We start from the raw sequence: 25,565 nt of genomic DNA on the forward strand, positions 1-25,565 counted from the left end.
CTCTCATCTCTCTTACTTTTTGCCCCACTGTATGTCAACCTCACAGGATTGTGTCCTCCCCGCTCTGGAAAACTGTCACTTGTTTTCTCCCGCACTATCCACAGGTACTAGTGGATAGTGCGGGAGACGCTGATTAAAATGAGCCCTTCCTTGTCCGGATCTGCCCTACCTTTTAATCAGCGTCTCCCGCACTATCCACCAGTACCTGTGGATAGTGCGTCAGAAAACAAGTGAGAGTTTTAATTTAAATTTTCCCTACCTCCCCCCCTCCCTCATCATTCCCCCTTTTCCCTGCTTTTTATAGTTTTTTTATTTTCCTTACTTGGCTGCGCTTAGGCAGGTCAGATCAGGCGGGCTGGGTCAGTGAAGCAGATGAGTGACGTCCTCTCCCGGCATCAGTGACGTTACTTTTCATTTGCCTTAGTCGCCGCCGAAAAGTGACATCCTTGATGCCGCGCAGAGGAGTCGGGAGAGGACGTCACTTTGACCTGTCAAAGCGCAGCCAGGTAAGGAAAATAAAAAAAAACTATGAAAAGCAGGGAAAAGGGGGAATGATGAGGGAGGGGAAGAATAGCATAGTAGGAGGAACATGATGGGGGGATGATGGGGGGGGGGGGGAATGATGGGGGGATGATGAGACAGGTTGGAGGGGATGATGAGACAGGGTGGGGGGATGATGAGGGACATGATGAGACAGGGTGGCGGATGATGAGACAGGGTGGTGGATGATGAGGGGGGAATGATGGGGGACATGATGAGACAGGGTGGGGGATGATGAGACAGGGGGAAATGATGAGGGGGGGACATGATGAGACAAGGTGGGGGATGATGAGACGGGGAAATGATGAGGGGGGAAATGATGGGGGATGATGAGACAGGTTGGGGGGATGATGAGACGGTGGGGGATGATGAGGGGGGAATGATGGGGGACATGATGAGACAGGGTGGGGGATGATGAGACAGGGTGGGGGATGATGAGGGGGGAATGATGGGGGACATGATGAGACAGGGTGGGGGATGATGAGACAGGGAAATGATGAGGGGGGGGAATGATGGGGGACATGATGGAACGGGGTGGGGGATGATGAGACGGGGAAATAATGAGGGGGGAGTGATGGGGGGGCATGATGAGACAGGGGGAAATGATGAGGGGGGAATGATGAGACAGGGTGGGGGGATGATGAGACAGGGGGAAATGATGAGGGGGATGATGAGACAGGTGGAAATTATGGTGGGGGGAGGCACTAAATGTTTAATGTCTGTAAGGCTAGTGGTGGTCTATGACAGGGAGAAATGATGAGACATAGGGGGTGGCGATGAGAGGGGTAAATGTGGCACAGGGACTGATAAAAGGGAAAACAGGAACTCCAATGTGGTGACGGGATTGAGAGCGCAGGACAACCAGGTAAAACGAAATGAGGTTTATTCACCCATGATGCAATGCGTTTCACAGATAGACTGCTTCATCAGGCATACTCATCTGTGAAACGCATTGCATCATGGGTGAATAAACCTCATTTAGTTTTACCTGGTTGTCCTGCGCTCTCAATCCCGTCACCACATTGGAGTTCCTGTTTTTGCTGTAATTTATCAGACGTGGAGTAGATGCAGACGCCTTACTATCGATGCCTGTATCCATTGTTGCCCTTGGCTGAGTGTAACCAGTTGCGGTAAGCGCTCTTTTACCTCGAGCCTAAATTGTACACCATCGATATCACACCACGGAGCGCTGTCTATTTTCTATTTTAGTTAATAAAAGGGAAGGAATGATGTGGCACTGGAGGGGACGGGACCAAACTGAGGTGCAGAAGAAAACGAAGTTGGGGAGATGATGTGGCATTTAGTCCAAGTCCTTTATTTGACATTAAATTTTTTTTTACTTAAATTTCCCTGTTATAATGGGGGTGCATGTTATACACCAGTGCGTGTTATACGCCGATAAATACTGTATTTGACACAATCCTGTGATGTTGACGTACAATAGATTACCTTTCCTTATGCCATCCATAAGAAAATCTAACCTTAAAATAAGACATCCCCTGAAAATAAGCCATAGTGTGTCATCTTGAGGAAAAATAAATATAAGACAGTGTCTTATTTTCACGGAAACACGGTATATATATATATATATATATATATATATATATATATATATATATATATATATATATCTCCATCCTACCTCATATCCCTACCTCATATCCTGTCCTCATATCCCGTTTAACTATCATATATTTTATTTGACATAAAAGTAACGTGTACTAGGTTTCATCAAAATATCTCCAGCCATTTGGAAGTTATGCTGGAACATACATTTCCCATAGACTTGCATGGAACTTTAAACATAAACCCCGACCCTCGCAAATGGGGGTCAATTAGGGTTTATTTATCTATGTAATTTCTTTTCGTGTTATGTATCCTATTATACCCAATTATGACTGAACCCACCTCTTTGTGGCTCTGCCTTCACATAGTCACACCCATGATCGAAATAGGCTGCTTAGTCTAAAATGCCCGGGCCTATTTTTTGTTCCAGTCCAGCCCTGGCTCCAACAGATAGTGGAAATTGCCAGAGATATATTTGAAAGCCACCAGTCTGAACACCAAACTAGAGATTCATCACTGACTTTATTCAGTGGACCATCCAATAGTGGTGGACACTATGCGGGAGATTTATCAAAACCTGTCCAGAAGAAAAGTTGCCCATAGCAACAAATCCGCTCGCCTCTTTCATTTTTTACAAGGCCTCTGCAAAATGAAAGAAGTAATCTGATTGGTTGCTATGGGTAACTGGGTAAATTTTCCTTTGCACAGGCTTTGATAGATCTCCCCCTATGTCAATACCTTGGAAATTCAGTCTAGCCTGCATCTCCCCACCAACTTTTATGATACCATGGGAATTAATAAAGGTCAAAAAAAGAACAGACCTTGGTAGTAGTGATCATTCCTGGTTCTCACTACTCATGACAGTTAGTCGAGGGATATTCTGGACGTTTTCTCTACAGTGCGATCTGGTGTCACAGGGGACTCAACTGTGCCACAATTTGATAGTGTTCAATCTATCAGCCTGGAGGTTAGTTTGTCCGTATAAAAAGCTAAATGTTTCAGGGTTCTAGACACGCTAGCTCACTCCAGGAGTGTATCTACAAATAAGAATTACGCCAGGTTGAAAAGGGTTTTTCATTCCTAGTACATAAAAGTGTTAATTCTGATTTACCTTTAATGCCCTAAATCCTAGAATTTTTACAGGATGGTTCTGACAAGGGATTGTCACTTAAACTGAGCGATTTCACGTTTTTGCATTTTCGTTTTTTCCTCCTTGCCTTTAAAAAATCATAACCCTTTCAATTTTACACCTAAAAATCTGTATTAAAAATCTGGTATTATTTTTTTCGCCACCAATTCTTCTTTACAGTGACATTAGTAATTTTACCGAAAAATCAATGGCAAAATGGAAAAAAAATTAATTGTGCGACAAACTTGAAGAAAAAATGCCATTTTGTAAATTTTGGGGGCCTTTTTCGGTAAAAGTGACACCTTATCTTTATTCTGTAGGTCCATACGGTTAAAATGATTGTGCATTACTTAAGAAAAAAATCATAAATACATGCAGGAAAATGTTTACGTTTAAAATTGTCATTTTATGAGCCCTATAACTTTTTTATTTTTCTGCGTTCAGGGGGCTATGAGGGCTCATTTATTTTGCCATAATCTGAAGCTTTTAGCGGTACCATTCTTGTTCTAATCAGACTTTTTGATCACTTTTTATTCACTTTTTTGTGGTATAAAAAGTGATCAAAAATGCGTTATTTTGGACTTTGGAATTTTTTTGCGCGTACGCCATTGAACGTGCGGTGTAAAAAGTGGTATATTTTTATAATTCAGACATTTCCACACGCGGTGATTCCACATATGTGTATTTTTATTTACACTGTTTTATTTTGTTACTAGGAAATGCCGGTTGATTCAAACTTTTAATTCAGAAGGGAATACCTGAAAGGGTTAACTTTTTTTAACACTTTTTATTTTGCAAGCTGATAGGTGCCATAGAGACCTATCAGCTTGCAATGGCTGATTTCATTCACAGACTGCTGCCTTGCCGTTTCATGGCAACAATCAGTGAAATCGGTGTAACTCAGGCTGGGAGTAATCAATCGGAGCCCGGACACCACCAGAGAAGGTAAGAGACCTTCTTCACTCCGGGTAGCTGATCGGGGCCTCGCGATTTTATCGCGTTGACCCCGATCAGCCCAACTGAGCAGCCGGGTAGCATTTAGTTTCACTTTCGATGCGGCGCTCAGCTTTGAGCGCCGCATCGGAAGGGTTAATAGCGCGTGGCCGAACGATCGTGGCCGCGTGCTATTAGCCGCGGGTCCCAACTGTGAATAGGCGCCAGGACCATCCCGCTATGATGCAGGGTCCCACCGGGACCCCATGTTATAGACAGGGACCGGACTTAGGACGTACTCCTACGTCCTAAGTCCTTAAGGGGTTAACCCCATAAGGACCCAGCCCATTTTCACCTTAAGGATCCGGCATTTTTTGCATATCTGACCACTTTAAGCATTAATAACTCTGGGATGCTTTTACTTTTCATTCTGATTCCGAGATTGTTTTTTTGTGACATATTTTACATTATGTCAGTGGTAAATTTTTGTCAATACTTGCATCATTTCTTGGTGAAAAATTCCAAAATTTGATGAAAATTTTTTTTTATTTTTATTTGAAACCCTCTGCTTATAAGGAAAATAGACATAACAAATCAAATATATATTGATTCACATATACAATATGTCTACTTTATATTTTCATCATAAAGTTGTTTTTACTTTTGGAAGACATCAGAGGGCTTCAAAGTTCAGCAGCAATTTTCCAACATTTTCTAAATCAGAATTTTTCAGGGACCAGTTCAGTTTTGAAGTGGATTTGAAGGGCCTTTATGTTAGAAATACCCCACAAATGACCCCATTATAAACACTGCACCCCTAAAAGTATTCAAAATGACATTTAGAATGTGCGTTAACCCTTTAGGTGTTTCACAGGCATAGCAGCAAAGTGAAGGAGAAAATTCTAAATCTTTATTTTTTACACTTGCATGTTCTTGTAGACCCAGTTTTTGAAATTTTACAAGGGGTAAAAGGAGAAAAAGCCCCCCAAAATTTGTAAACCAATTTCTCTCGAGTAAGGAAATAAAGTGGATGTAAAGTGTTCGGCGGGCGCTGTAGAGGTCTCAGAAGGGAAGGAGCGACAATGGGATTTTGGAGAGTGAGTTTTTCTGAAAGGGTTTTTGGGGAGCATGTCCCATTTAGGAAGCCCCTATGGTGCCAGAACAGCAAATAAACCCCAACATGGCATACTAATTTGGGAACTATACCCCTCAAGGAACTTAACAAGGGGTACAGTGAGCCTTAATATCCCACAGGTGTTTGACGACTTTTCGTTAAAGTCAGATGTGTAAATTAATTATTTTTTCCACTTAAATGCTGGTTTTCCCCAAAATTTTACATTTTTACAAGGGATAATAGGAGAAAATGCCCCCAAAATTTGTAACCCATGTGTGAACATCAAGTACACTGCGGGGGCACTACAATGCTCAGAAGAGAAGAAGTCACATTTGGCTTTTGGAAAGCAAATTTTGCTGAAATGGTTTTTGGGGGGCCTGTCGCATTTAGGAAGCCCTTATGGTGCCAGAACAACAAAAAAATTTAAAAACACATGGCATACTATTTTGGAAACTATGCCCCTCAAGGAACGTAACAAGGGGTACAGTGAGTCTTAACGCCTTACAGGTGTTTGACAAATTTCCGCTAAAAGTTGGACGTAAAAATGAAAAATTAGATTTTTTTTCACAAAAATGCTGGTGTTACCCCAAATTTTTCATTTTCACAAGGGATAGTAGGAGAAGAAGCCTCACAAACTAGAAGAAGCTAACTACAATGCTCAGAAGAGAAGGAGCGCCATTGAGCTTTTGGAGAGAGAATTTGGTTGGAATAGAAGTCGGGGGGCCATGTGCATTTATAAAGCCCCCCGTGGTGCCAGAACAGTGAACTGAATGTGACTGAATTTATGAAACTACACCCCTCACAGAATTTAATAAGGGGTGTAGTGAGCATTTACACCCCACTGGTGTTTGACAGATCTTTGGAACAGTGGGCTGAGCAAATGAAAAATTTAATTTTTTAAGACACCTGTGGGGTGTAATTTTTTAAGACACCTGTGGGGTGTAAATGCTCACTGCACACCTTATTAAATTCTGTGAGGGGTGCAGTTTCCAAAATTGGGTCACATGTGGGGGGGGGGGCGGGTCCATTGTTCTGGCACTATCGGGGCTTTGTAAACACACATGGCCTTCAATTTCAGTCACATTCTCTCTACAAAAGCCCAATGGCGCTCCTTCTCTTCTGAGCATTGTAGTTCGCCCACAGAGCACTTTACATCCACATATGGGGTATGCTCTTGCTCAGAAGAAATGGGGGTACAAATTTTGGGGGGCTTTTTTTCCTTTTTCCCCCGAGTATGGAAATACCCCTTTTGCGGCACTAAACTGTTGCCTTGAAATACGACAGGGCTCCAAAGCGAGAGAGCGTCATGCGCATTTGAGACCTATTTTGGGGATTCGCATCCGCCACCAAAATACCCTACGGCAGTGTTTTTTTTCAAAACAGGGTGTCTCCAGCTGTTGCAAAACTCACAGTGGCTGTCCAGCAATACTGGGAGTTGTTGTTTTTCAACAGCTGGAGGCTCCGTTTTTGGGGGGGGACTGTGTAGTCTGTTATGCAACAGCTGGATACACACTTTTTCATAGAAAAAATGTGCCTCCAGCTGTTGCATAGCTACAACCCCCAGCATGCACAGACTACAAAGGGCATGCTGGGAGATGTAGTTGTATCTCCAGCTGTTGCAAAACTACAACTCCCAGCATGCCATTTGGCTGTGCATGCTGAGAGTTGTTGCTAAGCAACAGCAGGAGGTGAACAGGCCTCACCTCCTGCTGTGTCCTGCCACCAGGACTGCCGCCGCTGCTGCCACCACTTCGGCCGCCGGGACCGCCACTGCCGCTCCTGAGAGGACCCCCTTCTGGCCAGGGAGACGTAGGAGACCCGCGCCGGCCCCGATCGCCGCCCAGATCACCGCCCGGAAGGGCAGTGGTTGGTCGGTCGTTCCGACCGATCAATCACGTGATCGTGAGGTGGCACAGGTGCCACCTCACTCTTGCTGGGTAAGGGTGAATGGGGCTGTCTCGGACAGCCCCATTTACCCTTTTTTTAGGGTCACTCAGTCACAAAAGACCCGATTGATTTGGAATCGCCACAAATCACCGGCAATTCACACGGGTGTACAGGTATGCCCTGGGTTCTTAAGTACCAAGGAGCCAGGGGTTAATATAATACATTTCCATTTCACAGCTGTGTTAGCTTTTCATCAATTAAAGCTTCTCCAAATCCAGGAAGTCAAGGACTTAAAGCGCTGTGTAGACTGAGGCCAAGAAGAGTTCAACCCATAGCCCCATAGAATCTCTTGCTAGTTTTTAAACAACTATAAGAGCAACATTTCAAACCCTTAGAGGATATATATAAATTTAAATTAAAACTCTCACTTGTTTTCTCCCGCACTATCCACAGGTACTAGTGGATAGTGCGGGAGACGCTGATTAAAATGAGCCCTTCCTTGTCCGGATCTGCCCTACCTTTTAATCAGCGTCTCCCATCACTATCCACCAGTACCTGTGGATAGTGCGTCAGAAAACAAGTGAGAGTTTTAATTTAAATTTTCCCTACCTCCCCCCCTCCCTCATCATTCCCCCTTTTCCCTGCTTTTTATAGTTTTTTTATTTTCCTTACTTGGCTGCGCTTAGGCAGGTCAGATCAGGCGGGCTGGGTCAGTGAAGCAGATGAGTGACGTCCTCTCCCGGCATCAGTGACGTTACTTTTCATTTGCCTTAGTCGCCGCCGAAAAGTGACATCCTTGATGCCGCGCAGAGGAGTCGGGAGAGGACGTCACTTTGACCTGTCAAAGCGCAGCCAGGTAAGGAAAATAAAAAAAAACTATGAAAAGCAGGGAAAAGGGGGAATGATGAGGGAGGGGAAGAATAGCATAGTAGGAGGAACATGATGGGGGGATGATGAGGGGGGGGGGAATGTTGGGGGACATGATGAGACAGGGTGGCGGATGATGAGACAGGGTGGTGGATGATGAGGGGGGAATGATGGGGGACATGATGAGACAGGGTGGGGGATGATGAGACAGGGGGAAATGATGAGGGGGGGACATGATGAGACAAGGTGGGGGATGATGAGACAGGGGGAAATGATGAGGGGGGAAATGATGGGGGATGATGAGACAGGTTGGGGGGATGATGAGACGGTGGGGGATGATGAGGGGGGAATGATGGGGGACATGATGAGACAGGGTGGGGGATGATGAGACAGGGTGGGGGATGATGAGGGGGGAATGATGGGGGACATGATGAGACAGGGTGGGGGATGATGAGACAGGGAAATGATGAGGGGGGGAATGATGGGGGACATGATGGAACGGGGTGGGGGATGATGAGACGGGGAAATAATGAGGGGGGAGTGATGGGGGGGCATGATGAGACAGGGGGAAATGATGAGGGGGGAATGATGAGACAGGGTGGGGGGATGATGAGACAGGGGGAAATGATGAGGGGGATGATGAGACAGGTGGAAATTATGGTGGGGGGAGGCACTAAATGTTTAATGTCTGTAAGGCTAGTGGTGGTCTATGACAGGGAGAAATGATGAGACATAGGGGGTGGCGATGAGAGGGGTAAATGTGGCACAGGGACTGATAAAAGGGAAAACAGGAACTCCAATGTGGTGACGGGATTGAGAGCGCAGGACAACCAGGTAAAACGAAATGAGGTTTATTCACCCATGATGCAATGCGTTTCACAGATAGACTGCTTCATCAGGCATACTCATCTGTGAAACGCATTGCATCATGGGTGAATAAACCTCATTTAGTTTTACCTGGTTGTCCTGCGCTCTCAATCCCGTCACCACATTGGAGTTCCTGTTTTTGCTGTAATTTATCAGACGTGGAGTAGATGCAGACGCCTTACTATCGATGCCTGTATCCATTGTTGCCCTTGGCTGAGTGTAACCAGTTGCGGTAAGCGCTCTTTTACCTCGAGCCTAAATTGTACACCATCGATATCACACCACGGAGCGCTGTCTATTTTCTATTTTAGTTAATAAAAGGGAAGGAATGATGTGGCACTGGAGGGGACGGGACCAAACTGAGGTGCAGAAGAAAACGAAGTTGGGGAGATGATGTGGCATTTAGTCCAAGTCCTTTATTTGACATTAAATTTTTTTTTACTTAAATTTCCCTGTTATAATGGGGGTGCATGTTATACACCAGTGCGTGTTATACGCCGATAAATACTGTATTTGACACAATCCTGTGATGTTGACGTACAATAGATTACCTTTCCTTATGCCATCCATAAGAAAATCTAACCTTAAAATAAGACATCCCCTGAAAATAAGCCATAGTGTGTCATCTTGAGGAAAAATAAATATAAGACAGTGTCTTATTTTCACGGAAACACGGTATATATATATATATATATATATATATATATATATATATATATATATATATCTCCATCCTACCTCATATCCCTACCTCATATCCTGTCCTCATATCCCGTTTAACTATCATATATTTTATTTGACATAAAAGTAACGTGTACTAGGTTTCATCAAAATATCTCCAGCCATTTGGAAGTTATGCTGGAACATACATTTCCCATAGACTTGCATGGAACTTTAAACATAAACCCCGACCCTCGCAAATGGGGGTCAATTAGGGTTTATTTATCTATGTAATTTCTTTTCGTGTTATGTATCCTATTATACCCAATTATGACTGAACCCACCTCTTTGTGGCTCTGCCTTCACATAGTCACACCCATGATCGAAATAGGCTGCTTAGTCTAAAATGCCCGGGCCTATTTTTTGTTCCAGTCCAGCCCTGGCTCCAACAGATAGTGGAAATTGCCAGAGATATATTTGAAAGCCACCAGTCTGAACACCAAACTAGAGATTCATCACTGACTTTATTCAGTGGACCATCCAATAGTGGTGGACACTATGCGGGAGATTTATCAAAACCTGTCCAGAAGAAAAGTTGCCCATAGCAACAAATCCGCTCGCCTCTTTCATTTTTTACAAGGCCTCTGCAAAATGAAAGAAGTAATCTGATTGGTTGCTATGGGTAACTGGGTAAATTTTCCTTTGCACAGGCTTTGATAGATCTCCCCCTATGTCAATACCTTGGAAATTCAGTCTAGCCTGCATCTCCCCACCAACTTTTATGATACCATGGGAATTAATAAAGGTCAAAAAAAGAACAGACCTTGGTAGTAGTGATCATTCCTGGTTCTCACTACTCATGACAGTTAGTCGAGGGATATTCTGGACGTTTTCTCTACAGTGCGATCTGGTGTCACAGGGGACTCAACTGTGCCACAATTTGATAGTGTTCAATCTATCAGCCTGGAGGTTAGTTTGTCCGTATAAAAAGCTAAATGTTTCAGGGTTCTAGACACGCTAGCTCACTCCAGGAGTGTATCTACAAATAAGAATTACGCCAGGTTGAAAAGGGTTTTTCATTCCTAGTACATAAAAGTGTTAATTCTGATTTACCTTTAATGCCCTAAATCCTAGAATTTTTACAGGATGGTTCTGACAAGGGATTGTCACTTAAACTGAGCGATTTCACGTTTTTGCATTTTCGTTTTTTCCTCCTTGCCTTTAAAAAATCATAACCCTTTCAATTTTACACCTAAAAATCTGTATTAAAAATCTGGTATTATTTTTTTCGCCACCAATTCTTCTTTACAGTGACATTAGTAATTTTACCGAAAAATCAATGGCAAAATGGAAAAAAAATTAATTGTGCGACAAACTTGAAGAAAAAATGCCATTTTGTAAATTTTGGGGGCCTTTTTCGGTAAAAGTGACACCTTATCTTTATTCTGTAGGTCCATACGGTTAAAATGATTGTGCATTACTTAAGAAAAAAATCATAAATACATGCAGGAAAATGTTTACGTTTAAAATTGTCATTTTATGAGCCCTATAACTTTTTTATTTTTCTGCGTTCAGGGGGCTATGAGGGCTCATTTATTTTGCCATAATCTGAAGCTTTTAGCGGTACCATTCTTGTTCTAATCAGACTTTTTGATCACTTTTTATTCACTTTTTTGTGGTATAAAAAGTGATCAAAAATGCGTTATTTTGGACTTTGGAATTTTTTTGCGCGTACGCCATTGAACGTGCGGTGTAAAAAGTGGTATATTTTTATAATTCAGACATTTCCACACGCGGTGATTCCACATATGTGTATTTTTATTTACACTGTTTTATTTTGTTACTAGGAAATGCCGGTTGATTCAAACTTTTAATTCAGAAGGGAATACCTGAAAGGGTTAACTTTTTTTAACACTTTTTATTTTGCAAGCTGATAGGTGCCATAGAGACCTATCAGCTTGCAATGGCTGATTTCATTCACAGACTGCTGCCTTGCCGTTTCATGGCAACAATCAGTGAAATCGGTGTAACTCAGGCTGGGAGTAATCAATCGGAGCCCGGACACCACCAGAGAAGGTAAGAGACCTTCTTCACTCCGGGTAGCTGATCGGGGCCTCGCGATTTTATCGCGTTGACCCCGATCAGCCCAACTGAGCAGCCGGGTAGCATTTAGTTTCACTTTCGATGCGGCGCTCAGCTTTGAGCGCCGCATCGGAAGGGTTAATAGCGCGTGGCCGAACGATCGTGGCCGCGTGCTATTAGCCGCGGGTCCCAACTGTGAATAGGCGCCAGGACCATCCCGCTATGATGCAGGGTCCCACCGGGACCCCATGTTATAGACAGGGACCGGACTTAGGACGTACTCCTACGTCCTAAGTCCTTAAGGGGTTAACCCCATAAGGACCCAGCCCATTTTCACCTTAAGGATCCGGCATTTTTTGCATATCTGACCACTTTAAGCATTAATAACTCTGGGATGCTTTTACTTTTCATTCTGATTCCGAGATTGTTTTTTTGTGACATATTTTACATTATGTCAGTGGTAAATTTTTGTCAATACTTGCATCATTTCTTGGTGAAAAATTCCAAAATTTGATGAAAATTTTTTTTTATTTTTATTTGAAACCCTCTGCTTATAAGGAAAATAGACATAACAAATCAAATATATATTGATTCACATATACAATATGTCTACTTTATATTTTCATCATAAAGTTGTTTTTACTTTTGGAAGACATCAGAGGGCTTCAAAGTTCAGCAGCAATTTTCCAACATTTTCTAAATCAGAATTTTTCAGGGACCAGTTCAGTTTTGAAGTGGATTTGAAGGGCCTTTATGTTAGAAATACCCCACAAATGACCCCATTATAAACACTGCACCCCTAAAAGTATTCAAAATGACATTTAGAATGTGCGTTAACCCTTTAGGTGTTTCACAGGCATAGCAGCAAAGTGAAGGAGAAAATTCTAAATCTTTATTTTTTACACTTGCATGTTCTTGTAGACCCAGTTTTTGAAATTTTACAAGGGGTAAAAGGAGAAAAAGCCCCCCAAAATTTGTAAACCAATTTCTCTCGAGTAAGGAAATAAAGTGGATGTAAAGTGTTCGGCGGGCGCTGTAGAGGTCTCAGAAGGGAAGGAGCGACAATGGGATTTTGGAGAGTGAGTTTTTCTGAAAGGGTTTTTGGGGAGCATGTCCCATTTAGGAAGCCCCTATGGTGCCAGAACAGCAAATAAACCCCAACATGGCATACTAATTTGGGAACTATACCCCTCAAGGAACTTAACAAGGGGTACAGTGAGCCTTAATATCCCACAGGTGTTTGACGACTTTTCGTTAAAGTCAGATGTGTAAATTAATTATTTTTTCCACTTAAATGCTGGTTTTCCCCAAAATTTTACATTTTTACAAGGGATAATAGGAGAAAATGCCCCCAAAATTTGTAACCCACGTGTGAACATCAAGTGCACTGCGGGGGCACTACAATGCTCAGAAGAGAAGAAGTCACATTTGGCTTTTGGAAAGCAAATTTTGCTGAAATGGTTTTTGGGGGGCCTGTCGCATTTAGGAAGCCCTTATGGTGCCAGAACAACAAAAAAATTTAAAAACACATGGCATACTATTTTGGAAACTATGCCCCTCAAGGAACGTAACAAGGGGTACAGTGAGTCTTAACGCCTTACAGGTGTTTGACAAATTTCCGCTAAAAGTTGGACGTAAAAATGAAAAATTAGATTTTTTTTCACAAAAATGCTGGTGTTACCCCAAATTTTTCATTTTCACAAGGGATAGTAGGAGAAGAAGCCTCACAAACTAGAAGAAGCTAACTACAATGCTCAGAAGAGAAGGAGCGCCATTGAGCTTTTGGAGAGAGAATTTGGTTGGAATAGAAGTCGGGGGGCCATGTGCATTTATAAAGCCCCCCGTGGTGCCAGAACAGTGAACTGAATGTGACTGAATTTATGAAACTACACCCCTCACAGAATTTAATAAGGGGTGTAGTGAGCATTTACACCCCACTGGTGTTTGACAGATCTTTGGAACAGTGGGCTGAGCAAATGAAAAATTTAATTTTTTAAGACACCTGTGGGGTGTAATTTTTTAAGACACCTGTGGGGTGTAAATGCTCACTGCACACCTTATTAAATTCTGTGAGGGGTGCAGTTTCCAAAATTGGGTCACATGTGGGGGGGGGCGGGTCCATTGTTCTGGCACTATCGGGGCTTTGTAAACACACATGGCCTTCAATTTCAGTCACATTCTCTCTACAAAAGCCCAATGGCGCTCCTTCTCTTCTGAGCATTGTAGTTCGCCCACAGAGCACTTTACATCCACATATGGGGTATGCTCTTGCTCAGAAGAAATGGGGGTACAAATTTTGGGGGGCTTTTTTTCCTTTTTCCCCCGAGTATGGAAATACCCCTTTTGCGGCACTAAACTGTTGCCTTGAAATACGACAGGGCTCCAAAGCGAGAGAGCGTCATGCGCATTTGAGACCTATTTTGGGGATTCGCATCCGCCACCAAAATACCCTACGGCAGTGTTTTTTTTCAAAACAGGGTGTCTCCAGCTGTTGCAAAACTCACAGTGGCTGTCCAGCAATACTGGGAGTTGTTGTTTTTCAACAGCTGGAGGCTCCGTTTTTGGGGGGGACTGTGTAGTCTGTTATGCAACAGCTGGATACACACTTTTTCATAGAAAAAATGTGCCTCCAGCTGTTGCATAGCTACAACCCCCAGCATGCACAGACTACAAAGGGCATGCTGGGAGATGTAGTTGTATCTCCAGCTGTTGCAAAACTACAACTCCCAGCATGCCATTTGGCTGTGCATGCTGAGAGTTGTTGCTAAGCAACAGCAGGAGGTGAACAGGCCTCACCTCCTGCTGTGTCCTGCCACCAGGACTGCCGCCGCTGCTGCCACCACTTCGGCCGCCGGGACCGCCACTGCCGCTCCTGAGAGGACCCCCTTCTGGCCAGGGAGACGTAGGAGACCCGCGCCGGCCCCGATCGCCGCCCAGATCACCGCCCGGAAGGGCAGTGGTTGGTCGGTCGTTCCGACCGATCAATCACGTGATCGTGAGGTGGCACAGGTGCCACCTCACTCTTGCTGGGTAAGGGTGAATGGGGCTGTCTCGGACAGCCCCATTTACCCTTTTTTTAGGGTCACTCAGTCACAAAAGACCCGATTGATTTGGAATCGCCACAAATCACCGGCAATTCACACGGGTGTACAGGTATGCCCTGGGTTCTTAAGTACCAAGGAGCCAGGGGTTAATATAATACATTTCCATTTCACAGCTGTGTTAGCTTTTCATCAATTAAAGCTTCTCCAAATCCAGGAAGTCAAGGACTTAAAGCGCTGTGTAGACTGAGGCCAAGAAGAGTTCAACCCATAGCCCCATAGAATCTCTTGCTAGTTTTTAAACAACTATAAGAGCAACATTTCAAACCCTTAGAGGATATATCACTGAAATATCTCTTCCTGAAGACAGTTTTTTTTGTAGGGGAGGCTAAATGAGTAGGGGAATTACATGCTTTTTCTACTGAATAGCCCTATCTGTCTTTCCTTCCTGGTAAGGTTGTTTTAAGATTTATTCCTTCCAAAATTCCCCTAGTTCTCCAACGTAATTCAAGTTATATGTACATTCCTCAATATGCTCCTAATGCAGAAGAAGAAGAAGGCAACAACTTTAGTAATCTAGATGTTGTAAAATGTCTAAATACCAACATCAATAGAACCAGGACATTTAGAAAGGATAAAAACCTATTTATTGTCTACCAGGAAAAAAAACTGAGGAAAGACAGCATCTATGCCAACTACCTCCAAATGGATTACTGACTGTATAAAAACTCCTTACTTGTCCAGGGAATTTACCAAAGCCCATTCCACTAGGTCTACGGCTACCTCTTGGAGGTAGGACGCTCATTCCCTTTGGAGGACAATAGTCAAAGTGCCTCTTGGAGCACTTTTATGACTTCTTTCAAACATTTAAGTTGGAATCTTAACTTGGTCAGCAGTAAAAGATCTCTTAAAATAAAAAAGTTGCAACTGCGACTTTTTGTGCAAAAAGTCACATAGGAGAGGAGGAATCATACAAAATGGTGTCCTGAAGTGATTAAATGTTTTTTGTCCTATGTGCGCCAAAATTATCAACCTACCTTGATAGTATAGGTAAGATGAAGACCAGCTCACCCCGCCTCGGACAGCAGAGCACGGATCCAGGTGCAGTACGGCACCAGCTAATCAGAGGAACAAAGAGAGATGGATCCAGCTCGTGCAGATAAAAAGATTTTAATCCAAAAGACAAGGAGGATACAAGTAACGCGTTTCAAGCGCTGAATGCACTCTTAGTCATACAATTTTTGCATAGTACATGTGGGTTTATATAGGTGGGGAGCAACTCCGGTCGATCACAGACCATGTGACCGGCAGGAGTTAACCCCTTGCACATAGATATAAAAAATGCATAAATAATTGAAGCACAAAATATATGTATAGCATATGATCCAGATGAGGAAAACATAGGAAAGAAAAACTTAAAGTTACAATGAGAAAATAATAAGAAAACAAATAGACAAAGTTGCAGACATGTTCAAGAACCGGGGATGTCACAGGAGTAAACGGAAGATGTATGATAAGCAAAAAAAATAAATGACTTTAAAACTCACTTACCAAAGGCAACAATGATAAATCTCCCTGACTGTAATAACACCAGAAAAGTATCACATAGTATAAAACATTTGGCCCACTCAATTGATAGGTAGAATATGAAAATGTCAGTGACTTGTGAGCTAGCTTTGCTTGGGCAACGCTAACAAAGTGATTAGTACAATTAGCTACTCTTGGCAGTGTCTGTGCAGAGACAATGTGGATAAATTAATGATGATGAAGCCAAAGAACAACACAGCGGAAGTGAACGAGGAAATGCAGGCTTAAATATGGAAGAGATTTAATGCTTTTGTAGGGAAATTTTATCCCATGCTGTTTCTAAGAAAAGTGACAAACAAATGGGTAGTCTATGTGTAAAATATGAAGTAAAGTTTACTAGTCATTCAGTTTACTGAATAGACTGCACCCATACTGTTATACATATGGAAGGAATAATTCACAATTATCCAGCCCAATGCAAATGCATTAAATTCCTTCCTGCAATTATTTTCTGCTCTTTATAAACCTTCAGTCTGCATGTTGACATGAAAAAGGTATCTGATTATTAAAAACTTCTTAATCTCAATCTATTCATGTAAGTCTGTCTTTGTCTGTCTCTCTGACTGTCTACATTTATGGCACTAAATAATGTATACTCCGTTTTTAAACTGAAATCTATACCAGCTCCAAGCTGACGTAGATTTCAACTACAGGAGTAAACAATAGAAAGTTGCCTTGATATGTGAGGCAGCTTGTAACACTGATGATATAAATTTTGTAAATGTTGCCTGAAATCTTAAAACTGTTTTGGTGTCCACTGTGTGCCATGTGTCTTTCTGTAAAGCACAAGGATAATGCACAAAGTAATGTCACAGTAAAAAGAAAAAAAAAAATCAAAGGGGTATTTCCACATAGGATATGGAATATCTAGGTGATCAGTGGAGTGAGACCACTGAGACCCCCACTGTTTTCCAGAACAGGGGGAAAATGTTCCTAACAGTGAAAGTAGGGGGCTTTGTTTATTGTCTATAGAGCACTGTCATGATAAATTCTTCAATCCTTCAAATGTGCACTGCTATATTGCATACAATTAATGTTATTTATTATTTCATTACTTTCCACAGCAAAAACCTGCCAGCAGTAAAGTAGCAAGTACTGCAAAGCAACCAAACCAGAAGACTAACAGCAAGGTCTCTGAAAAGACCAATGCAGCCAAAGTTACAAAGAGCAAGGTAAGCGGCTGTTGATCCTTTTTTTTCATGGGTGCTAGTAATGAATTAGAAATGTAAAAGACAGCTAAATTCCAGCAGTATCTATTAGAGCAAAGGTTTTACAAACTTTTCATGTTTATGATACCCTTTGTAGACACGAGGCACAGAGAAAAAATGCAGGTGCCACTACTGCTAATAACAAGATACCTATGCTAAAAAATGTTAAAGGTGCAAAGCAATACTCTGGAGCAACGTACACAAATTGAGGTAGCGCAATGTAAAATTAACATGCATAGTTTTATGACACTTTTCTCGCTGTACTGCCATTTGCACGTATCACATTGTGCATCCTACATTGCCCTGGGGGAGTGCCAAAAGTAAGGGAGTTCCACAGTGCCACAATACTAGACTAGATATAGTATATCTTAAGCAGCAGGATCAGTATTTCAAATGTGGCTGCTACCCACCTGTGCCATTTCATCACCCCCCTTCATCAGCTCCTTTGCCACTTCATCATCCCTCTTATCACCCATGTGCCATTTCATTCCCCCATATCATACCCTGTACCATTTCATTCCCCTCTTTAGCACACCCTGTGCAATATCATCCTCCTCCATGCAATTTCATTCCCCAATTCATCACCTCCTGTGTCATTTCATTACCCCCTATTACCCCCTGTTCCATAAATCTCCCCTTATCACCCCTTGTGCCATTTTATTCCCCCCTTATCACCCCTGTGCCATTTCATTCCCCCTTCTTCATCACTGCCCTTGTGCCATTTCATTCCCCTTTCATCAAGCCTTGTCCATTTCATCCCCCCCTTATGACCCCCTGTTCCATTTTATTCATCCTTCTTATCACCACCTGTGCCATTTCAATCCCCCCATCATCACCCTCTGTGCAATTTCATCCTCCCCTCATCATTCCCTATGCTATTTAATTCAACTATTCATCATGCAAAACACAGTCTTCTCCACTGTATTCACAGAGGAAAATGAAATGCCAGGTGAAATACAGCGAGATAAGGTAAACTCCCCAGTACAGGTCACCTGTCTAACACAGGTAGAAGTTCAGTACCGCCTACAAAAAATCAAAATAGTAAGTAATGCAATAGACAGACCCCTATTTCTAATATTTAAGGACTCTATAGTGACAGGGACTGTTCCCCAGGACTGGTGCATAACAAATGTGGTGCCAGTATTTAAAAAGGGGTCAAAAAGTGACCCCGGGAATTATAGGCCTGTTAGTTTAACCTCCGTTGTATGTAAATTGTTTGAGAGTTTTCTAGGAGATACTATTTTGGAGTATTTTGATAAAAATATTGGTATTTATTGGTACATAAAATGAAAATGCTTGGGTAGGAGGAAAATGTGTTGAAGTGGATAAGTAACTGAAATTTAATAAAAAATAGTAAACCAGTCCTCAAAGGATTGTGAAGAGTGAAAAATGGATAAATAAATAGATAAATGGAGAGAAAAGGATGATATCCAGTGTGACTGTCACAGTAAAACGTTGTAAGTCAGTATTCTGGACCTGAGATATGGCTGATTAAGTGTACAATATTTATTACCAAGGCAAGGTGTCCAGCGCGAGTATCAGAAAACAGGATCTTTAATTCCATCTATTTAAGGTTTGTACTCATATTATGTTTGTGTATGACTAAGATCCAGTCTTAGGACCGAAACGCGTCACCCTTGTCATGTTCTCCTGGTCTTTGTAGCTTTTATTGGAATTAAAGATCATGTTTTCTGATACTCGCACTGGACACCTTGCCTTTGTACGTTGTCTTCAGTCGGTGCTGCACACGCCGTTCCTGGTGCGACGGGCTGAGGGAGTGAGCTGGACTACTGAAACTCTTGCTTGCAATATTTATTACCGTATTTATCGGCGTATAATATGCATTTTTTAGGCTAAAATTTTTAGCCTAAAGTCTATCTGCGTGTTATACGCAGATAAGCCGCTGCAGTTCAATGATTTAAAGAGGGCATTTTAAATCAATGAACTGCAGCAGTTTTGCAGGTCCAGAGACCTGCCGTCGCTGCCGGCTTTTCTGCCCCTGCCTATCCTGGGGTCCAGAGACTGCCGGCGCCGCTGCCCCATTACCTCCCCCATCCCCCCCGTTTTTTCTGACCCCGCAGAAGCCCCCAGGAAAGGCAGGGGGAGAGAGGTTGTCGCTGCCCGCTTCTCTCCCCCTGCCTTTCCTGGGGTCTAGAGCCCTGCTGCCGCCGCTTCTCTCCCCCTGGCGATCGGCACCGCTGCCCCATTGCCTCCCCCATCCCCGGTTTTATAATTACCTGTTGCCAGGGTCGGGTCCGCACTGCTTCTGGCTCCGGTCCGCGGTGCTTCTGGCTCCGGTGTGGCGTCTATGCGTCATTGCTATGCGCTGCGAGGCGCAATGATGAGTGATGCGACGTCACTCGTCATTGCGTAGCAACGCATAGCAACGACGCATAGACGCCACACTGGAGCCAGAAGCACCGCGGACCGGAGCCTGAAGCAGCGCGGACCCGACCCCGGCAACAGGTAATTATAAAACCGGGGATGGGGGAGGCAATGGGGCAGCGGCACCGATAGCCAGGGGAGAGAAGCAGCGGCAGAAGGGCTCTAGACCCCAGGAAAGGCAGGGAGAGAGAAGCGGGAAGCGATGGCCTCTCTCCCCCTGCCTTTCCTGGGGGCTTCTGCGGGGTCAGAAATAGTGTATCGGGGTATACACATGCAGACACACGCACCCTCATTTTACCAAGGATATTTGGGTAAAAAACTTTTTTTACCCAAATATCCTTGGTAAAATGAGGGTGCGTGTTATCGGCCGGTGCGTGGTATACACCGATAAATACGGTATATATAAAATAAAATGGTAATCCGAAACTATCCAAGCTGGGCCCGTGCTATGAAAGTAGTTAGGCTGCTTTCACACTATAAAGTTCTTCCGTTTTAAAGAGCCGTTATAATGTTCTGTTAGGAAATCCCTTAAAAACGGTCATTAAACGGCCATTGCAAAATCCCATACAGGCGTTACAAAATTCCATTAAAGTCTATGGGGTTTTTACATGATTCATTTTAACCCCTTCATAGCCCGTTATTAATAACAGACGTTATTTGTGACCGAAGAAAAAAGGGTACATGCACTATTTTTCTCCCGTCACAAAATAATGTCCGTTATTAATAACGGGCTATGACGGATTAAAACGAATAATGTAAAAATCACATAGACTTTAATGGGATTTTGTGATGCTCGTATGGGATTTTTTAACGTCCGTTTTTAAGGGTTTTCATAACGGAACATTATAACGGCTCTTTAAAACGGAAGAACTTTATAGTGTAAAAGCAGCCTATAATAAATAAGTGTTAAATGGAATAAAACAGAAATGGTTCTCTATTAAGCTATGGAAGAAAAGGCCCGTGGCCTTGAAACATGCCTAGCCTGTTTTACCTTTACATAACCACCACCTCTTATGACTCTTGCTTCAACTATAATTTGGAAGCGGGGTTACCCCCTCAATTTGGTACCACTCAACCACGCACCTTACTGCCGACACGAGGACGCTATTACAGACTATCATACTTTTATCTACTACCATCATCCTAATTCCCATAGGCCAGACGCAGGTCCATGCCAGTCTGTACATTATCTGCCAGCTTGCCTTTTACCTGCTGTACCTGCTACAACTGTATACATGCAGGTCGGGCATTGCTCTGTGCCAACAGCAGCCAGCCCGTCCATCTATGCGCAGCGACTGATGATCCTGATGTGCACTCACAGGCCAACCGTATCAGGACATTCTGGGACTTCCAGTACTCTGACTGCATCAAATCCACTAACCGGCGGCCGGACACAGCTTCGTGCCTACCTGCTAGTGTTGAGCGGCATAGGCCATATTCAAATTCGTGATATTTTGCAAATATATGGAGGAATATTCGTCATATATTCGCCAAATTCGCATATTCACAAATTTGCATATGCGAAAATGCGCATAAGCAAAAATTCACATATGCAAAAATTACCATATGCAAAAATTAGCATAAACAACAATTTGCATATGCTAATTTTCGCATATGCGAAAATTCGTACGCCAGTCTCACACAGTAGTATTAGAGCCTTCTTTACACCACACAAGCTGGAAGCAGAGAGGGATGATCACTTTGATGTGTACTGTGAAAAAAAACACGAATATTCGTAATTGCGAATATATAGTGCTATATTCGCGAATATTCGCGAATAAAATTCGCATTGCGAATATTCGCGAGCAACACTACTACCTGCAAGTGCAGAGCGATCTACAAGGTGGTGAGTGGTGCCGTGCATCAACCTTCTAATTGCTTTTAACCCCTTAAGGACTCAGCCCAATTTCACCTTAACCCCTTGGGGACGGAGCCCATTATAACCCTAAGGACAGGAGCATTTTTTGCAATTCTGACCACTGTCCCTTTAAGCATTAATAACTCTGGGAAGCTTTTACTTTTCATTCTGATTCCGAGATTGTTTTTTAGTGACATATTCTACTTCATGTTAGTGGTAAATTTTTGTTGATACTTGCATAATTTCTTGGTGAAAAATTGCAAAATTTGATGAAAAATTTAAAATTTAGCATTTTTCTAACTTTGAAGCTCTCTGCTTGTAAGGAAAATAGACATTCCAAATAAATTATATTTTGATTCACAAATACAATATGTCTCCTTTATGTTTGCATCATAAAGTTGACATGTTTTTACTTTTAAAAGACATAAGAGGGCTTCAAAGTTCAGCATCAATTTTCCACAAGATTTTCAAAATCGGAATTTTTCAGGGACCAGTTCAGATTTGAAGTGGATTTGAAGGGCCTTCATATTAGAAATACCCCATAAATTACCCCATTATAAAAACTGCACCCCTCAAAGTATTCAAAATGACATTCAGAAAGTTTGTTAACCCTTTAGGTGTTTCACAGGAATAGCAGCAAAGTGAAGGAGAAAATTCTAAACCTTCATTTTTTTACACTCGCATGTTCTTGTAGACCCAGTTTTTGAATTTTTATAAGGGGTAATAGGAGAAAGAGCCCCCCAAAATTTGTAACTCAATTTCTCTTGAGTAAGGAAATACCTCATATGTGTATGTCAAGTGTTCGGCGGGCGCAGTAGAGGGCTCAGAAGGGAAAGAGGAACAATGGGATTTTGGAGAGTGAATTTTTCTGAAATGGTTTTTGAGGGGCATGTCACATTTAGGAAGCCCCTATGGTGCCAGAACAACAACAACAACAAAAAAAACACATGGCATACTATTTTGGAAACTACACCCCTCAAGGCACATAACAAGGCGTCCAGTGAGCCTTAGCACCCCACAGGTGTTTGAAGACTTTTCGTTAATGTAAATGAAAAAAAAAATGTTTTCCCCCCCAAATTTACAATTTTTACAAATGGTAATGGGAGAAAATGCCCCCCAAACTTTGTAACCCCATCTCTTCTTAGTATGGAAATATGCCATATTAGGGTGTAAAATGCTCTGCAGGCGAACTACAATGCTCAGAAGAGAAGGAGTCACATTTGGCTTTTGGAAAGCAAATTTTGCTGAAATTGTTTTTGGAGGGCATGTCGCATTTAGGAAGCCCCTATGGTGCCAGAACAGCAAAAAAAAAAAAAAAAAAAAACACATGTCCTACTATTTTGGAAACTACACCCCTCAAGGAACATAACAAGGGGTACAGTGAGCCTTAACACACCACAGGTGATTGGCTTTCATTAAAGTGGGAAGTGAAAATGTAAAATTTGATTTTTAACACTAAAATGCTGGTGTTACCCCAAACTTTTCATTTTCACAAGGAGTAATGAGAAACATGGGGTTACAAATTTTGTGGGGTATTTTCTCCTGAGTAAGGAAATACCTCATATGTGGATGTAAAGTGATCTGCGGGTGCACTAGAGGGCTCAGAAGGGAAGGAGCGACATTGGGCTTTTCGAGACCGAATTTTGCTGAAATAGTTTTTGGGGGCTTGTCGCATTTAGGAAGCCTGCATGATGCCAGAACAGTAAAAAAAAAAAAACACATGGCATACTATTTTGGAAACTACACCCCTCACAGAATTTAATAAGGGGCAGTGAGCATTTACACCCCACTGGCATTTGACAGATCTTTGGAACAGGGGGCTGTGCAAATGAAAAATTACATTTTTCATTTTTATGGACTGTTCAAAAAATCTGTCAGACACCTGTGGGGTGTAAATGCTCACTGTACCCCTTGTTACATTCTGTGAGGGGTGTAGTTTCCAAAATGGGGTCACTTGTGGAGGGGGTCCACTGTTCTGGCACCATGGAGGCTTTGTAAACACACACACAGCCTTCAATTCCAGCCTAATTCTCTCTCAAAATGCCCAATGGCGCCCCTTCCCTTCTGAGCATAATAGTTCGCCCGCAGAGCACTTTACATCCACATATGGGGTATTTATATTCTCAGAAGAAATGGGGTTATACATTTTGAGGGGCTTTTTCCTATTACCCCTTGTGAAAATGAAAAATTTGGGGTAACACCAGCATTTCAGGGGAATTTTTTTTTTTTAATTTTCTTGTCCAAATTTAATGAAAATTTGTCAAAGACCTGTGTTTTGTTAAGGCTCATTATACCCCTTGTTACGTTCCGTGAGGGGTGTAGTTTCCAAAATGGGGTCACATGTGGGTGTTTTTTTTTTCGCTTTCATGTCAGAACCGCTGTAAAGATCAGACACCCCTGTGCAAATCACCAATTTAGGCCTCAATTGTACATGGTGCACTCTCACTCCTGAGCCTTGTTGTGCGCCCGCAGAGCATTTTACGTCCACATATGGGGTATTTCCGCACTCAGAAGAAATCTTTTTCTCCTTTTACCTCTTGTGAAAATGAAAAGTATGGGGCAACACCAGCATGTTAGTGTAAACATTTTACATTTTTTACACTAACATGCTGGTGTAGCCCCTAACTTTACCTTTTCATAAGGGGTAAAAGGATAAAAATCCCCCCCAAATTTGTAACGCAATTTCTCCCGAGTACGGAAATACCCCATATGTGGCCCTAAACTGTTGCCTTGAAATACGACAGGGCTCTAAAGAGAGAGAGCGCCATGCGCATTTGAGGCCTAAATAAGGAATTTGCATTAGGGACGGACCCGGTTACAAGGATAGGGCTTGTCTCCACCAAAACCCTATAGCAGTGTTTCCCAAACAGGGTGCCTCAAGCTGTTGCAAGACTCCCAGCCTGCCAGGACAGTCTATGGCTGTCTGGCAATACTGGGAGTTGTGGTTTTGCAACAGCTGGAGGCTCCATTTAGGAAACACTGCCGTATGAGGCGTTTTTCATTTTTATTTTTTGGGGGGATGACGTGTAAGGGGGTGTATATGTAGTGTTTTACTTTTTATTATTTGTTAGTGTAGTGTAGTGTTTTTAGGGTATATTCACACAGGCGGGGGTTCACAGTAAGTTTTCCGCTGGGAGTTTGAGCTGCAGCGGAAAATTTGCCGCAGCTCAAACTTGTAGAAGGAAACCCACTGTAAACCCGCCTGTGTGAATGTACCCTGTACATTCACATTGGGGGGGGGGGGCACCCCAAGCCTTCAGCTGTGGCAAAATGACAACTCCCAGAATGCACTGACAGACCGTACATGCTAGGAGTTGTAGTTTTACAACAGCTGGGGGGGGGGGGCACTGAGTTAGAAAACAGACTCTAGCTCAGTGATTCCAACCCGTGTGCCTCCAGCTGTTGCAAAACTACAACTCCCAGCATGTACGGTCTGTCAGTGCATTCTGGGAGTTGTAGTTTTGCAACAGCTTGAGGCACACGGGTTGGAATCACTAAGTTAGGAAACAGACCCTAGCTCAGTGTTTCCCAACCAGTGTGTCTACAGCTGTTGCAAAACTACAATTCCCAGCATGGCCAGACAGTCAGGGATGATGGGCGTGTAGTTCTGCAATATCTGGCCCTTCAGATGTTGCAGAACTAAAACAGTCTGGACATGCTAGGAGTTGTAGTTATGCAACAACTGGGGAAGAACAGTTTGGAGACTGCTAAGTAGTATTCTCCAAACTTTAGCCCTCCAGATGTTGCAAAACTACAACTCCAAGCATGCCCAGACTGTTCAGGCATGCTGGGAGTTGTAGTTCTGCAACATCTGAAGGGCCAGATATTGCAGAACTACATG

The 25,565-nt window shown here is 42.8% G+C and overlaps 1 protein-coding gene across 3 annotated transcripts in view; it reads left to right on the forward strand.

The window, feature by feature from the left end:
• RIMBP2 (RIMS binding protein 2) overlaps positions 1 to 25,565 on the forward strand; it is a 970,948-nt gene that overhangs the window by 47,906 nt on the left and 897,477 nt on the right. For all 3 annotated transcript variants that reach the window (XM_056533442.1, XM_056533333.1, XM_056533398.1), the window contains one exon: positions 17,338 to 17,445. In XM_056533442.1, coding sequence (XP_056389417.1) covers positions 17,338 to 17,445 — 108 coding nt within the window. The remainder of the gene's footprint in view (positions 1 to 17,337; positions 17,446 to 25,565) is intronic.

Source organism: Hyla sarda, chromosome 1 (assembly GCF_029499605.1).
Source record: "Hyla sarda isolate aHylSar1 chromosome 1, aHylSar1.hap1, whole genome shotgun sequence".
Classification (NCBI taxonomy): Eukaryota; Metazoa; Chordata; class Amphibia; order Anura; family Hylidae; genus Hyla; species Hyla sarda.